Source organism: Alosa alosa, chromosome 7, assembly GCF_017589495.1.
Source record: "Alosa alosa isolate M-15738 ecotype Scorff River chromosome 7, AALO_Geno_1.1, whole genome shotgun sequence".
Lineage (NCBI taxonomy): Eukaryota > Metazoa > Chordata > Actinopteri > Clupeiformes > Clupeidae > Alosa > Alosa alosa.
In genome coordinates, this window is record NC_063195.1 from 21,142,723 (window position 1) to 21,159,450 (window position 16,728).

The window sequence follows — 16,728 nt, forward strand, 5'->3', positions numbered from 1 at the left end:
AGCACTACCTGCCCTCTGAGTACCAACCCCACCTTCACCTGGTCCAAACCTCTTTCCAGCCGACCTATTATCAGGGGCAACACCCTGACTCTGACCTCAGTGAGTGAGATAGATGCAGGCAGTTACTCCTGTGCTATAAAAGGACTTGAGGATCATCCCTCTTATTCAGTGTGTAAGTAAACTCCATAACTATTTCACTCACTGTACACCCCTATGGATATTACCTAGTGCCTCATTACATTGGATTTCTACTTACTATCTGGTATAGCTGTTTGTACAGTAAGTCTGATAGATAAAATATGCTTCAACTGAGACAATTTTACTTGAATTGCCTGGAGAGGGAAATTTAGGCTTAAGGCTTTAGCTCACAAATAACCAATATTAATAAAGTATACAAGATATATAAGAATGTCAAGATTACTCTTCATAGCACTTCATTATACCAACAAATATCTAAATTAAAAAATAATTATGGAGGACTAGTCATCTCAATGTTCACTTTCATTTCAGGTGTTCTGGGTTGCTGGAGTGTGACCTATAATACTCCTCAGAGTATCTGTGCTGTGGAGGGGTCATCAGTGGACATGAGCTGCTCCTACTCGTATCCAAATAATGTGACAGTGACTAAAACTTTCTGGCATAAACAAGGGTCTGTGGAGGATTTAAAGAATACGGGGGCATATAAGAATCGTGTCACATATCTTGGGAACACCAGGAATGAGTGTGGACTGAAAATAGAAAGTGTGAGAGAGAGTGACTCAGGAGAATATCAGTTCCAGTTTATAACAAATGATCCCAGAGGAAACATGTCTGGAAGCCCTGGTGTTACTCTTTTGGTTTCATGTAAGTTCCTATAATCTAATGTGTTCATAAACTCATGTTGGTGTTGATGAGAAATAATGTTCTGTTCCTGAGGAAACATGTCTGGAAGCCCTGGTGTTACTCTGTTGGTTTCATGTAAGTTACGGCTTTTCTAACTCATGGATGAATAAACTCATGTTGGTGTTGATGAGAAATAATGTTCTGTTCCCTTCAGCTCTGCAGGTCATGATGAGTTCTGCTGCAGTAACAGAAGGAGGAACTGTATCCCTGACCTGCAACTCCACCTGTCCTGCAAACAACATCACCTACACCTGGTTCCAGAACAGAGCACCTCTTACCCAACACACATCCAGAGATCTGATCCTAGACCCAGTCAACAGTGATGATGCAGGCAATTACTCCTGTGCTGAAGGAAATAAAAAATACCCCTCACCTGAAGTGACCCTCAGTGTCCAGTGTAAGTATACAAGATACACTCATGACTTCTCGTATCTTCTGATAGCACTGCTCTCTGTTTTTCATTACTTTTCCTTTTATGACTATATGACAATAATCTACTTGAACATGAACTTGCATCTGAACAGAAGTGCTTTTCATGTTGCTTTCTGTTTTGTAATAAAAAAATAACGGCAAACTCAGAATTACTCAATAGTGTGTAATAAAGTTTTTTATTGTTGAAACAAATGCCCCAAGAAACACCGCAGCATGGGTCAGTCCCTCTGGTAACATAGCGGAGGACAGTTCAGTGAATCTCACCTGCAGCAGTGATGTGAAACCACCTGTGTCTAAATACACCTGGTACAAGAGCAATGGGAACAAATCCTTATTCTAAAACGGGTAGTTCCGGTCCTTGATTATGATTGCTGATTCGCATTTGATGCCATTGTAAAATGCAGCATAAACATACACCTTGACCGCATTTCATTCTATATTACTGCGCTACCATAACTTCATACAAAAGTTAAAGTAGCTGCATCTCGACGTTGCTTGGCAACCATTCAGATAGACAGTTTTTTTGGCGGAAGAACGATTATCTATAAATAAATCGTTATATTTATTGTTGCTGTGCCTTTATTTTATGAAATCTTGCCAGATAGTAACTGTTTAAAAAAAGCAATAAGCCACTCGAGTCAGTACAGTAGGTTTCACTGATTTTAGAACACCTACGCCCCTTATCTGTTCTAAAATCAGCGTAACCTAGGCTACGGCCGCTTAATTTAGAAGCAAAGGGGCACATCTGACCCTCACAGTAACGTTAGCCTCTGGTAATGGTGGAGTTTACTGTCAGGTACACAATGAAGTGAGCTCCCAGAACTCTACTGGGCTAGAAGTCAATGTGATAGGTATGGTGTAACAAAGCGCTTTTTAATTGTAAATTGTTTTGTTTTACATACATAACAATGTTTTCAAAAATGTAGTCTGTGTACTGTACACATAGTGTCAGTAAACACTGTTTTTTGATAGAGTAGTTGATCAGTTGATTTGTGATGATTGATTGATTTGACCTTTTGTCTTTGTGTTTGTATTTCCTGCAGCTGGTGCAACACCACTGAATAGATTTCTTCTCATAGCGGTGGGAGTTGTACTGGCTGTGACTTTTACCATGGTGACTGGGATTGTTTGTTTTAGGTGCAACTCAGTGTTTTAAACTCCTAAACATTCATAATAACACATTTCCCACTGTGGTTAACATTTAGTACAGAATGTTGTCCATTAATGTGTGTGTGTGTGTGTGTGTGTGTGTGTTGGGTGATGTAACTTCATAGAAGGAAGAGGAAGACATCCACGGAGGGCACAGGAAGACAGACATCAGATGACAGAGGGATGAGCATGCAGAGAGAAGGAATGCAGGACACTGAGCAGGTTAGTCAGTCGTACACAGAAAAGGCTTCCTGTTGTGAGGACTGTCCAGAGGAATGTCATTAATATGTGTTATGATATCAGTCATGTTTAATCTTGTCTATGTGATAATATCAGTGATGTTTAATCTTGTCTATGTGGCATCTGCCTTCCTATGTGATGATATCAGTGGCATTTAATCTTGCATTTAATCTTGTCTATTTAATCTTGTCTGGGCATCTGCCTTCCTATGTTATATCAGTGGCATTTATCAGTGGCATTTAATTATTATCAGTCTTTATGTGGCATCTGTCTTCCTATGTGATGATATCAGTGATGTTTAATCTTGTCTATGTCACATCAACCTTTCCTCAGCACTCTAGTTTCTCTCCACACTCAGCAGGGAGACTCCAGTCTCGTCTACAACGTCTCTGCAGTGACCAGGACCTCTGACCAACAACACAGAGTGGACTCAGTAGATCAAGATGACGTAGCGTACGCCAGTGTCCAGTTCAAGACCAAAAACAAGGATGGCGTCCCGGACTCTACAGCTGGGGAGGAGGCTTCAGTGAACGTCCTTAGTCCCTCTAGTGGTGCCAGTATGTAAGTACACTTCTGCTGAACCCACACTACAGCGTTTAGCACAGAGCTACTCACTGCCACCTGCTGGCTGTGGAGAATGGAGGAACATTATAGAAACACTGAATTTGGTTTATGCACGGAACACTCTTTAGCCAGCTTATATGTCTCTGGTGAAGTGTCAGCTGTGTTTTTTTGTTGTTGTTGTTTTCCATCTTCCATGCATAAATTGTTTTTTGCCTTTATTGGTGATAACCGTGCTCTTTGGGTATAGCTGCAAGGCATATTTGTTTATAATGAGCTCATCCCTAAAACAGGATCACAGCAAGACTATGGCTGCTTTTAATCCTGAAGGCTAAATCCACTGTGTGTGTTCTCTCTCTCTCTCTCTCTCTCTCTCTCTCTTTCTCTCTCTCTCTCTCTCTCTCTTTCTTACAGAGCAGAGGAGGATGCTGTGATCTACAGCACCATAAACAAACCCAGACGCTGAACACAAAGGACCACAGTCAGTGCCTGATGACCTCATTAGTGACCTGACCATCTGTGCATCTGCAGTGCCAACACAGGGCCAACCTGCAGCTATAGAACTAGAAGGAATATTTCATTTATAACATTGCATGCATTCATGAGTTTGGATGAACGGGTGAATAGGGATCATTATTTTTAGCTGTTTGCATTAGATTTGATGTACTTGCAATCCTTTATGTTGCCTTTTGTATTCAGTTGCCATGTAAATACAGTGAATTCAATATGATGTATGTAACAGTGCGTTATATATTGTGGATATTGCAAATGTACTTCAGTGTGTGTAATAGACATTTATTGAATACATGCAATATTATTTCATATGTTTTCTTTGTGCTTATATTTGTGTAGTGTATGGAGATACTGACACAATCAAAATGTGTTTTAATTTTGTATTAACATATATGTTTTATATTAGATTTCATGTGATGTAATGATTGGCTATGGAAATTGTGTAAACTCCAGAAGTGTTGTGAAGAGTGATGCTGTGAAGAGTGAAGTTTGGTGAATCATAAGTGATGTATGTTACCTTGGTTAGCCAATTAAAGAGGATATCTAAAAGAACCTTGCTCAGTATATTGCATTTTTTGTATATACAAGACAAGTTTTGGCGATCAGGATGGGATTTCCTCTTTATTTTTTATGTGCAGCAGGTTGATCCCATTTTGACCAGGTAATACTAGTTAACTTTTGAAATGTGCTAGCAGCTAACATACAATATGGCACTGTAGGAAACGGCAAAAACATTTGAAAACTATAACGAAAGGCTCGTGCAATTTGTTTAGAGCAACACCGGCAAAGAGCTGTATTTTGTCTGTGGTCGAACCAAATACTTTTACCTCATGTAAAGAATTGATATCACTGAAGATATTTAGCCAATTTGCAAGTCTGCTAGAAGTGTAGCACAGTGTCAGTGCACTTGCGAGGAGACCACATTGGACAATGAGAGCCCAGGGCCAGTGGGTAAGAGTTATTTGCGGCGCATATGGGCGCAGCACCAAAGCAATGGTAAAAATAATAATTAAAAAAATAAATAAATAATAAATAATTATTTTTTTGGTATTTTCTATATGTCGCTGCTGTTGTGCGTTTCTAAATAATTTCTGCATTTCCTCAATGTTATATAACATTTTAGAGGATGAACAGGCGCCCTATCTCATAGATTCCACCATATAATTTTGACATAGAAGAGGGAGCAAGGGCGCTGTGAGCGCTGAGTGAGCAGGTATGAGTAGTGAGTTGTTGTCTAAAAGATGGATAAAGCAAAAAGCTGTCGAGGGCTAAAAAAAGAAACAGAAAGAGGAAAAAGGAGATGGCATGTCAAGGGATGCGACAGCAGTTAAATAAGTGGATGGTGAAAGGCAACAGGTAAGATGGATTTAGGGCCCTATTATCGTGTCAGTCTAAAACACATGGTCACTAGTCAAAAGCTTATTTAAAGCTGCAGTTGGCAAGTCTGACAGATTGAGGGGACTTAGCCAACATTTTGAATGTTCATGCATGTCCCTCCCCCACTACCACCGAGCACCATAGATATATATAATAAAGGCTAGATGTCTCGTCCACGTTGCTGGCCAATGGAGGTCGACGTCCGTACCTCGCGGCATCTTGCCACAGTCAGCTCACTAACTCATAACATTGTGTTTCAATGGTGCATAAATAACAATAACTTGCTCAATTTTCTACTTATTTTCAGACGGTTTGGTTTGTTATAAACATCGGAGATGTAGTTATGACACTGCATACTAATGAAAAGTTATAACTTAGAAATGTTCAAGCATCCAGATTATAGCTACGTTAATAGTGTTTGTAAGAAACCAAACCGTTTGTAAATCCGTCAAGATTTCAGCGAGATAAGAGTATTTGTGTTCGTGCAGATCACTCACCTTACCACAGAGCCCACCAGATAGCTTGCCTGTGACAAGATGGTCGCCGGTGATGCCGTTAGACTCCGCCATAAGACATCTAGCCTTTATTATGTATATCTATGCCGAGCACCCTCTTATCGAGTTTGTGCTCTTTAGTGCGCACCAGACTGCACCAGACTGTGATTGGCAGTCAGATCTCACACAGCCCTGCTCTGGTTGGTCCAGAAGAACTGGGAGCTGTGGATTTTTGCAAAACAAATAACAGGCTCCAGGTGGAGGTAGAAGTGCGGGTTATTTTCTAAAACCAGCTGATTTATGCTGTTCTGATGGAGCATAGTGTTTGTTTCAGTGAATATGATCAAAAAAATCTTGCCAACTGCAGTTTTAAGTTAGTTTCAGATGGCCTCTACTATGGTGGACCCTCCACATGAACGTGCAAATGGAGTGCAAAGGAACGATAGTAACTCAAAAAGGGCTTACATTTCCCAGAGTGCAGTGTGCATGTACTAGAGATATAAAAATAACATGGATGTAGATGATGAAGTCAGGTTTTTCTGCATAACTTAATATGCATCTTAAACATGGTCCCCGAAGACCAGCGTAGAAACTTTGAAATTATTCAATTAATAACATTATATAGGCCTACAATGGTAGAACTTAGATATAACCTTTTTTTTAACAGGTCTGTGGGGAGGGGCCACTGGGAGTGAGAGTTGGCCTCTCCATGTAGTGATCTTGCACTGTATTTTATTTCATGTACTGGTCCTTGTCCATCTGTGTTGTAATGCTGTTCAAATAATGGCCATAATAATCTATGATATGACCTAATATGCTGAGGATTTTTTTTTCACATACAGGGCATTTCAGGCCACAGATATAACCTAGGGGACACAATGAAAATAAATTAACACTCCCCTCAATGTCAACACTATTTCTTTGCATTGAATTTGATGTGCGACTTTAGAGTTGACGAACTCTGGTGATATGCAAATTCCTTGCTGCAGACATTGCAGAGGACTTTATTTTTATCAACACCATCAGGCCGTTTTTTAAAAGTAAAATCAATCAATCAATCAATCAATCAATGATCTAGGCAGCACATTTTCTTCTGTCTCCTTCATTTTACAGTCTAATGATTACTGACTAGAACGGCCCATTTTTTCTCAAATTAAAGCAACACCAAAGAGTTTTTTTTATACCTTAAAATAATGTTTCCAAAATCGTTTCAGTGGTTCATCAACTCATAACAGGGTGAACGGCAATTCTGCATTCGCTTCGCGGCCCTCAATCGGCTATAACCGCACTATGTAAGTTTGCTAGATCGGGTAGCGGATCTGTAGTTCGATGGAATGAGACATAAGAAACTACAAATTTGACTTGCATCTGATGTCGCAATACATCGTATTTTTATAAGTCATGCAAAATATTCTACCTTGTCTGTGGACATTGTTATTTGCAAAGCCGGTGCTGGATAAACAAATAGCGTGCGTGCGACAGAGGGAAAGCTTTTTTGGTGTTGCTTTAATTAATTGAAATTAATCACTTATTTTGACAGCCCTAATGCAGAGTGTTTCTCAGCAGCTTATATACACCAAGTTTGGGAGAAGGAAAATGCCTCAGACTAGTTTTCTTTTACTTTCACTTTGAATTGTTTGAACATGAACATAAAATAAACATGAACATTTCAACATGTAAGAAAAGTTTAAATTTTTACAGCAGAAGAAAATTGAAGCAAAGATGCAGGTGAATGCAACACTGCTTGGACCCTTCACACACACACACACACACACACACACACACACACACACACACACACACAGACATGTGTGCCTATGTCTGTGTTTGTAAAACACTGTCCCCTGTCGGTTGCTATCTGGAGGAGTATGGAGTTGGTTCAACATGAGCTGGAGTTTGCAGAGGCGCACGTTTCATCTAGGTCTTCGGCCAGGGGCACTGGGTAAATTCCTAAAATGCTACAAAAACAGGAAACCTAATTAATATACCAGCTTTAGTAAAGAAAATTACATACAGTAATGTGAAAGTGATGTCAACCCATCAGTCCCCTGCTTATGTGATGGACTTACATCAATATTTTCATAATCAGATGTTGTTGTCCTGGGATTCAGAGCTGTGTATGTATCATCAGGAGGGTCCACGTCAGGCCTCTTTGCTCCTGAGTCTCTGGCTGCTGCATTTCCCCTGTAAAAATAAACAAATCATGGAAGTTATCAAATGGTAAATGTCTGTGGTTAACCTCTTTGTTAAAACTACAGTTGTATACCTACTGTATACAGCTCTGGACAATAATTAAGAGACCACTGCACATTTTTCTGATGTCATGTTGAATGACAGTCATATTCAAAATTAAGAGACCGCAATCCTCTTAATTTTTTTCCAGAGCTGTAGTAGTTAGTCTTTATGAGAAACTGACCAATTTTTTTTTTTTTTTTTCATTAAATGTATAAATTCAATCCACTTTATGTAAAATTACTCAAATCAATTAAAACCTTTCGCAAGCTACAGTATGCAAAGCTGTAGCCGGCACTTACATATTCCTCATTATGAACAAAACAACGGCAGCCAGGATAACACCATCCAGAATTGCAAGAACACACCCTCCCGTGGCAATCAATGCAAGTCCAGTTTGATCTACTACACAGAAAAATACACATACAAAGACACAGAAATACACCGACAGTTACACACGGCCACACCCTTTTAAGTTATGGTAAGTTATGACATGCTCTTCCTAAGGTTTCCACACAGTGAAACACTTTTCAAATTCCGCCAAATTTCGCCTCAGGACCAGTAGCGCAGCCAGAAATGTTCAAATGGGTGGGCACAGAAAATAACGGGTGGTAAAAGCCAATTTGATTGAACAAAAGAGAGGCTTATGAGATAGCCTACACCATACAAACAGTAATCATAGGCATGTTATATTTATGACATAATTTTGGAATTTATTGAACGCATTTGATCACAGCTGAGAAATTACGCAGGAACATTTTCAACTGGAGCAAAACAACGCATGAATGTAGCTTCACGCGTCACATGAAACACAATTTACACAATAGATTGACCATATTGGACAACTGCAAAGCCTTATCATAGGCAGGTTACATTCATGACATGAAAAGTGGAATTTATTGAACAAAAACGACAAATTAAGCAGTCGGCTAAACATTTTAAACGTACGCTAAACTGCATGAACTCAGCATTGGTGTGTCGCATAAATTAAAACACAAATTGAAGCAACAGCTTGACCATTGGACAATCCTACTGCAAAGCCTGCATGCAACATTTATGACATAAAAAGTGGAATATGATTACTATTAATACTTATACTTAAACAGAGCTGCCGGCTGTTCGTGATATGACTGATTCTTGAGCTCTCAACGCAGTGTTGACTTGCACGTCTTTTTCAGATGGTGAACGTAAACTAAGGAAAGCCCTCTAATTGGGCAAGACTGACAAGTAGACGGGCCTAGGCCCGTCCAGACCCGCCCGTGGCTACGCGTATGCTCGGGGCATGGACGGCAAGCCGTTTGGCTGTAGTGCCTGGCAAGCAAGCTAATAAGGCAATCAGCTAGTTCAAAAGTTTAATTATTTAATGAAGATATCCAGGGGTCTTTATGCCTCAACTAAGTTGATTTTGCATATAAACAACAATTCATGTTCATAGAAAACAACTCAAGTAAAGATATTGTTCACCAGAACAAGGTACACCAGGAGGTCCATCTGCTCCAGGTGCTCCAGGATATCCATGTGGTCCAGTCATTCCAGGAGGTCCGATTGGTCCATCCTTTCCATGCATTCCAGGAGCTCCAGATGGTCCAGAAGGTCCACGTGGTCCAGGAAATCCAGGAAGTCCAGCAGGTCCACGTGGTCCAGGAGGCCCAGACTGACAAGCAGCTGTTGAAGATCCAGCTGACACTTACATCACACTCACACGACCCATAAATAGTGACACATACAAAGATATCATGATACTATCAACAGGATACATTAGGATTCAGGATTACGACCAGCCTTCACTTTTATGTGAATCATTGGTGTACAGTATATATATTATTATTATTGGGTGACACTTTTTCATATACATTTGATGTCATTGTCCTTAAATTTTCTAATATTGTCTTTGATCATTCCTGTTTCATTAGTATTGCAATCTGATTCCATTGTTTTCAGGGATAGGCTATAGCAGCCTATAGTAACTACTTCAATATTGTAAACATATAACTATAGCCTATCAACACTATAGGCTATGATATACAATTCATGGCTAAATACAATTCATACCATTATATTATTCGGTTCAAAAAATCTAATTGTGGATTTGAGGTAGGCATTAATTCTTTAATTCTTTGTCTTGACATTTTACCAGGTTTAACCAACCTTATGTATATCCTAACACTACCAATTCATTTTCTCACATTTCCAGTACAGATGTGGTCACTTAAAGGTACAGAAATTAACTGATTGTTGCCAACTGTTAATTTAATTGACAATTATTGTGGTTATTGGGTAATCCGTTTTTGTCCATCCATTTTTAGGGAAAACACCTCAAAATTATTTGATTGTAGCTTCTTAAATATCTTTCAAAACAAGCCATTTGAGGACATAGTCTTGGGCTTTTGGGAAATTTCAAAATGTTCTGGCATTTTATCAAAAACAACTAATCTATTAATCAAGAAAACAGACAACAGATTAATCAACTATGAGAATAATCATTAGTTAAAGCCCTACTGTATTACTTACAGTGAGGCAGGATCATCAGTAAAATGACAATAGGCATGTGTCTTCCTCTACAATGCATGTCGGCAGTACTCTGTAATTCCAAAGCAGTTTTAAAGCATTATTACCCTTAACAAATGACACAAACTTATTCCTTATTTGGGGCAGCTGTGGCCTACCTACTGGTTAGGGCTTTGGGCTTGGAACCGAAGGGTTGCCAGTTCAATCCCGACCAGTAGGAAAAATGTGGACGGGGGAAGTGATTGAGCACTGCTCTCCCATGCCCACATCCATGGCTGAAGTGTATGAAGGTATATTGGATGCAAAAGTGGCGAGCACATTTAAAGGGAAACTTGGCAGGATTTTCCCCTCTGCTGGAGAAATTGCACATTATGCTATTTCAAACTGTGTGAAAAGGTAATGATAAAGCACATGGATTTGTTTACAAGCTAGCGAACTGTTAGCATAAGTTTGGCAGAACTATGTGGATGTTACAAGGTAAGAAACACGATTTAAAACGAGTTTCTTGTTTCTCACTTCTCTTTCCGGGACGGTAGTCTCAATGTTGCAAGGTTGGTTTTCCGCCTGGGGACGCTATGCACAGCGGGGAAAGTCACCATTTTCACCGGAACAGGTCATTTAACCATCCAAATGATTTCTAAACGGGTTTATTAAGTTGAAATAGTTGCCAAGTTCCCCTTTAACTGCAGATTTTGCATGTGCACACTAAAGTCATAAATGTGTAACAGTAAAGTTAAAGTTGTACATATTTTTTCTATATCTTGTTAACACAAAATAGGGGCTACGGGTTCACAAATCCTTTTTAAAGGTACACAAATCCTATCCTGTGAGTCACAACTTTCAAGAGTCATGCACTCGACACTTTTGCTCCAATCGTTGCAGCGCAGTTGGTGCGAAACACATTTGCACATCCGTGTTTCATAATCTGAGAACATGCACAACATTAGGTGCATTTGTAAACCCAAATGTGAACTAATGCATCCGGTTGTGCATCTGTGAAATAATTTCTCATTAATAAAATTCTACAGATCGCTTTGATTTTCTTGCACGACTACAAGTCAATTGATACAAGTGCTCGAATCTGCTTCTAAGAGTGACGATACTTTTGCTCCTGGCTAGGTGATATAATAGGAGCAAAAAGATTTGTATAGTGCACGTCGAGCGAAACGATCGAGAAAACAAGCGGCCGGATCTGGATCGCGCTCAGACTACCACTGCCTGCTCATAAAGTAAGTAACCTCAGCATGTTTCCTTATCAATGAAGGACACACGATTTATAGTTTTTCTTTGCACAAAGCGAGGAAAAACATATTTGGTGCGGTGTTAAGTTTTACGACCTTATTATTCATAATGTCTGCAAAGCAAACAATTGCTAACTTGCCTAGCACTATCCAATAGTCTTCGTGCAAGATACAAGTCAGTTGTTCGAAAATTGCAGAACGATTGTGTCAGATTGTGTGTCCTAACGATTTTGGACGGGCAGTGTTATCTTTCTGTACTTCTAAACTAGTTATTTATCTAGCGATAGCTAGCTAGCTTGATCTGGCACTGGAGGATTTAGCAAGCAGGTAAGCTAAGCTAAACATAGCTGTCATGATAATGTAAACCAAGAAACAAGATAACTTTCTTCATATTATTAACATGTTACTTACCTTATGAGCAGGCAATGGTAGTCTGAGCGCGATCCAGGATCCAGATCCGACGTCTTGTTTTCTCGATCGATTCGCTCGACGTGCACACATACAAATCTTTTTGCTCCTATAGTGTCCCAGTGACGCCACTTCCATTTGCCTCCATGGGACCTATCTTTCAAAAATTTTGAACGCCAGTCAATGGCGAAAAATAAAATATTTTCTGGTCCCGGTTGACTTGTGCCTTGAATTACCCATATGATGTTTGTCAATTTTAAAGACAAATTTTCATGTAAAGACATTTGCAGTTTGTTTCGTAACTATTGAATTACAACATTGTGAAAGATCGTAATTCCCACGACTACAAAACCATCAGTCACGCTAGTGACGTTAGCTCATACACAGCCACACTAGATTGTACAAGCATACCAGCAACAGGTCTTAATTGGGCTTTCCTTGCCGATGAAAATACCATGAGTCAGAGGATTAAACACATCAGGTAAGTTGTATTCGTCCATAGACTGTGCATTAGATACTGTTAAGTGATATTGCAGGCAGCAAGATGCAACCGTTAACTAGCATAACAGCTAATCATATCGTTAATTACGTTGGTGATGTACATCGTTCGAGACGAGAGATGTAGTCCACTGAGCGGATTCGCACAAAACCAACATAACTTTTGAAGTCTATCGAACAACAGTACTTTCTTGACGTGAAAATTATCTTTTAAATTCACACATCATATGTGAAATTTGTGGCACAATTCAAACTGGACCAAAAAATAATTGTTATCTCTCCATTAACTCCCGTTCATATTTTTTTGAAAGATAGGTCCCTTGTAGCGGAAGTAAAACGGAAGTCACTGGGACACTCTATTATATCACCTAGCCAGGAGCAAAAGTATCGTCACTCATAGAAGCAGATTCGAGCACTTGTATCAATTGACTTAGTCGTGCAAGAAAATCAAAGCGATCTGTAGAATTTTATTAATGAGAAATTATTTCACAGATGCACAACTTCGGATGCATTAGTTCACATTTGGGTTTACAAATGCACGAATGTTGTGCATGTTCTCAGATTATGAAACACGGATGTGCAAATGTGTTTCGCACCAACTGCGCTGCAACAGAGACTTTCTAATGAGGAGACACAGCACTTAAAAAATCCTCCATAGAAATGCATGGGGTTAGTTTGTAACGCTAATATGGCCGTTGTCTACACATATCCCACCCCTTCCTCGGCAAAACGTCGACATGTGAATACATTGAGCCAATCATGTGGTGTGAAGTGAATACATTGAGCCAATCATGTGGTGTGAAGTGAATACATTGAGCCAATCATATGTGGTGTTGTGAGGACATCTTCCCAATTATGTGTTGTGAACTTCGCCAAGAGGGAGCAAGATTGGTGTCGTGGAAGCCTTCGCGACGCCAAGATTTCTGCTGAATAGGGTGCCCGATGAGTGCCCAAAAATCGTTGCTATATGGCCGCTGAGTGGAGGGACTTGCCTAAAAGGACTTTGGCTGCAACGATTGGAGCAAAAGTGTCGTGCATGACTCTTGAAAGTTGTGACTCACAGATTAGGATTTGTGTACCTGTAAAAAGGATTTGTGAACCCGTAGCCCCTATTTTGTGTTAACAAGATATAGAAAAAATATGTGTCACGGGGATGATTGTCTGTGTTTGTTTGTTATGTCTGCTTGTGGCTTGTGGTATGACATGCTCTGCTCACCTGTCTTGGGTTATTATATGAGATAAGCACAGGCGTGGTGAATTGGATAATTATTGACAGCGTTTTTAAGCGACCGATAGGCATATTGCTGTTTGTTGACTGAACCAGCACTGCTGCTACATGCCTCTGTGTTGCCTATTGACCTACACCGGAGGTGTGACTTCTCGTCGCTCCTCTGCCAAGTTAAGTACATGCTCCTTAAATCTACACTAGATGGGCTGTGGTACGAGAGGGGACTGTTAACCTACTGCTGTCTGGATTGGGCTACTTCAAGATCACGTTAGAGTTGGACATTTAGAAAGAATATTCCCAGTATTTTTATGGACTCAATTGCATCGTAATTGTGTGTGTTGCTGTGTAAAGCTTTATTGTTTTTTTTTTTGGACACTGACGTGAAGATTTGCTGTGCGTGTGCTGTGCTGACCTCTCCTACTCTCTCACATTGAATTATTGTTGGGGAACATTGAACAATATTGGAGGCTTCCCTGTAAATGTCCTGTCTCCTATGCCCTCCGACTCGCATTAGTTTCTCTCCCTCTCTCTTCCTCCGCCAGTGTGCGTGCATCTGCTGTCTGCCGGACCCTGGTACCTGACGTCAGTCACGGTGTGACCCCGCCCCCTCACGAATCTGCCTGCGTTTGCTGCTGCGTCCTAGCTGGCTTCTTCAAAGTCCTTTTAGGCAAGTCCCTCCACTTGGCGGCCATATACCAACGTTTTATGGGCACTCATCGGGCACAGTCTTTGGGTCGAACTGCGCGTGCGCAAGGCTTCACGACACCAATCTTGCTCCAGCGGCGAGATCACAACACATGATTGGCACGATGTCTTCACATCACACTATATGATTGGCTCAATGTATTCACATCACACCACATGATTGGCTCAGTGTATTCACATGTCGACGTTTTGCCGAGAAAGGGGTGGGATATGTGTAGACAACGGCCATATTGGCGTGACAAACTAGCCCCATGCATTTCTATGGAGTATTTTTTGAGTGCTGTGTCTCCACATTAGAAAGTCTCTGGCTTCTTCTCCCTCCTCTGTGGATCTATGGACTGTTGGATTCCTTCTCAATTAACTGAGTCATATTTTTTAGAAGAAACTTAAGTGACTGTATTTAAAATAAATCCTATATTTTTATATCGCAATTCCCTCTGACTCTGCTGTGTTGTGTGGTTACAGTAACTCTCCAGAAAAAGTTATTTACACATAGGTTACATATGTACAACTTCAACTTTACTGTTACACATTTATGACTTTAGTGTGCACATGCAAAATATGCAGTTAAATGTGCTCGCCACTTTTGCACCCAATATACCTTCATAGAAGTGCCCAAGGCACCTCACTGCTCCAAGTTAGTGTGTGCTTCACCTCACTGTGTGTTCACTGTGTGTCTCACTAATTCAAAAACAATGCTTGAACGTTCTATTTGGGCCCCAATCCACTTCCTCTACATTAAGATAACATATGGAATGTTAAAAAGGAAGTCTTGTGGGGCCAACTATGATGCTGATAATGGAACTCTCTTGAAAGGGTCCATAGACCTGATTTACACATCAGACAGAAGACAATAAGCATGCCACCTGAACCAACATGTGCGATATTCTCAAATGTGAAACAGACTTTTCATTTATATGCACGAATCATAACTTTGCACAAACTTTTTTTTTTCTTTGTTTATCTACAAAGGGCAAATAAAAATTATGATAAACACATGTCATTCCCACTTGTCCAGGTTATGCACTATGCAGAAACCCCTCCCAAATATAAAAGCTTTAACAGCTTTATCATCAATTACAGTATCAATAAAGACACAAGAAAGGTTGTTATATGGGGGCGTGTGACGAGGTTGATTTTTGCATGGCATAATCTTATGAAACAAAATACATAATGTGCAGGTTAGCGTCCTGCATGACAGCCTCTGCCATCAGTGAATGGGTGAATGTGAGGCATGACATTGTAAAGCGCTTTGAGTGCTCGGAGGTGTTGAATGACGCCATATAAATGCAGTGTATTTACTATTTACCATCAGTACATTATCATTATATTATCAGCGTTCACAGTAAGAATTCAATGATGACATTGTTTCTTACCTTAGATAAAACCCAATAAAACCCCTCTTGTTTGGTAGAATTAAATCTACTCCCTTGAGCAACTTCACTTGAGAATGGAATTGCATAATATTCAGTGTACAGCATTGAGTAAAGGGGAAGTTGTTCAGCGTCACACCTCCCTGCCTTACTACACACATACAAGTTTTTCCTGCTGTCCTCTTCAAACATATAGTTCAGTACACTGACTGTAGTGACATAATCCAAAAACAAAAACCAGTTCATGTCCATAGGTTGTTTGTTTAGGCCAACTTGGAGCAACTTGTATTTGTTGTTAGGCCAACGGTCCCTACTCATAAATAAATGATAAATGTTTATCATTCTCTAACTTTCGAGGGCAGTTTAAAGAGTTGTGAGTCTTGGTAGCTTTAGAGTATATTGTACTGTTACGGATATTACTGTGGCCTGCAGGAGAGCAGCGGGCAGCACCATGACAACGTGCTTCCTCTTCACCCTTAGTAAGGTCATGGACAGGATGTTGCATCAGCATCAGCCATGATAGTACAAAGAATTCAACTTCAGTCCTGTCCTAAACCCCTATGGTATAGGTTTTTTTTACCTTAAAGTATACCCTTTCAAAAATCATTTTGATGGCACATAAACTCTTAATAGGGCGAATGGCACTCTGAGCAGGTCTTATCGCTTGTAAAATAGGAACACTGGGTATAGGTAGGAACACTGACCTTTAGGTGTTCCTAAACAGTAAACAAATCTCCTAAAGGTTTTCCTAAACAGTAAATAAATCTCCTATAGGTGTTTCTAAACAGTAAACAAATCTCCTATAAACCCACACTCCCTGATCCTGTTATGATTGATTGCCCTGGTAGGCCTTACTGTAAGTGTGCTCAAAGTGTGCAAAAACTTTT

The 16,728-nt window shown here is 40.0% G+C and overlaps 1 protein-coding gene across 2 annotated transcripts; it reads right to left on the reverse strand.

Annotated features, from left to right (window-relative positions):
* Positions 1-7,263: 7,263 nt before the first annotated feature.
* On the reverse strand, positions 7,264-10,464 carry LOC125298431 (collagen alpha-2(VIII) chain-like). 2 transcript variants are annotated; one of them, XM_048249161.1, is made up of 5 exons: positions 10,392-10,464; positions 9,345-9,545; positions 8,183-8,282; positions 7,718-7,832; positions 7,264-7,606 (listed from the first exon to the last, which is right to left on the reverse strand). In XM_048249161.1, exons 1-5 carry the CDS (start codon positions 10,447-10,449, stop codon positions 7,562-7,564), a joined length of 519 nt encoding a protein of 172 aa, XP_048105118.1. In that variant the 5' UTR covers positions 10,450-10,464; the 3' UTR covers positions 7,264-7,561. The 2 variants fall into 2 exon arrangements, with proteins under 2 accessions (XP_048105118.1, XP_048105117.1); XM_048249160.1 differs by having other exon boundaries at positions 8,183-8,285.
* Between the last annotated feature and the right edge of the window lie 6,264 nt (positions 10,465-16,728).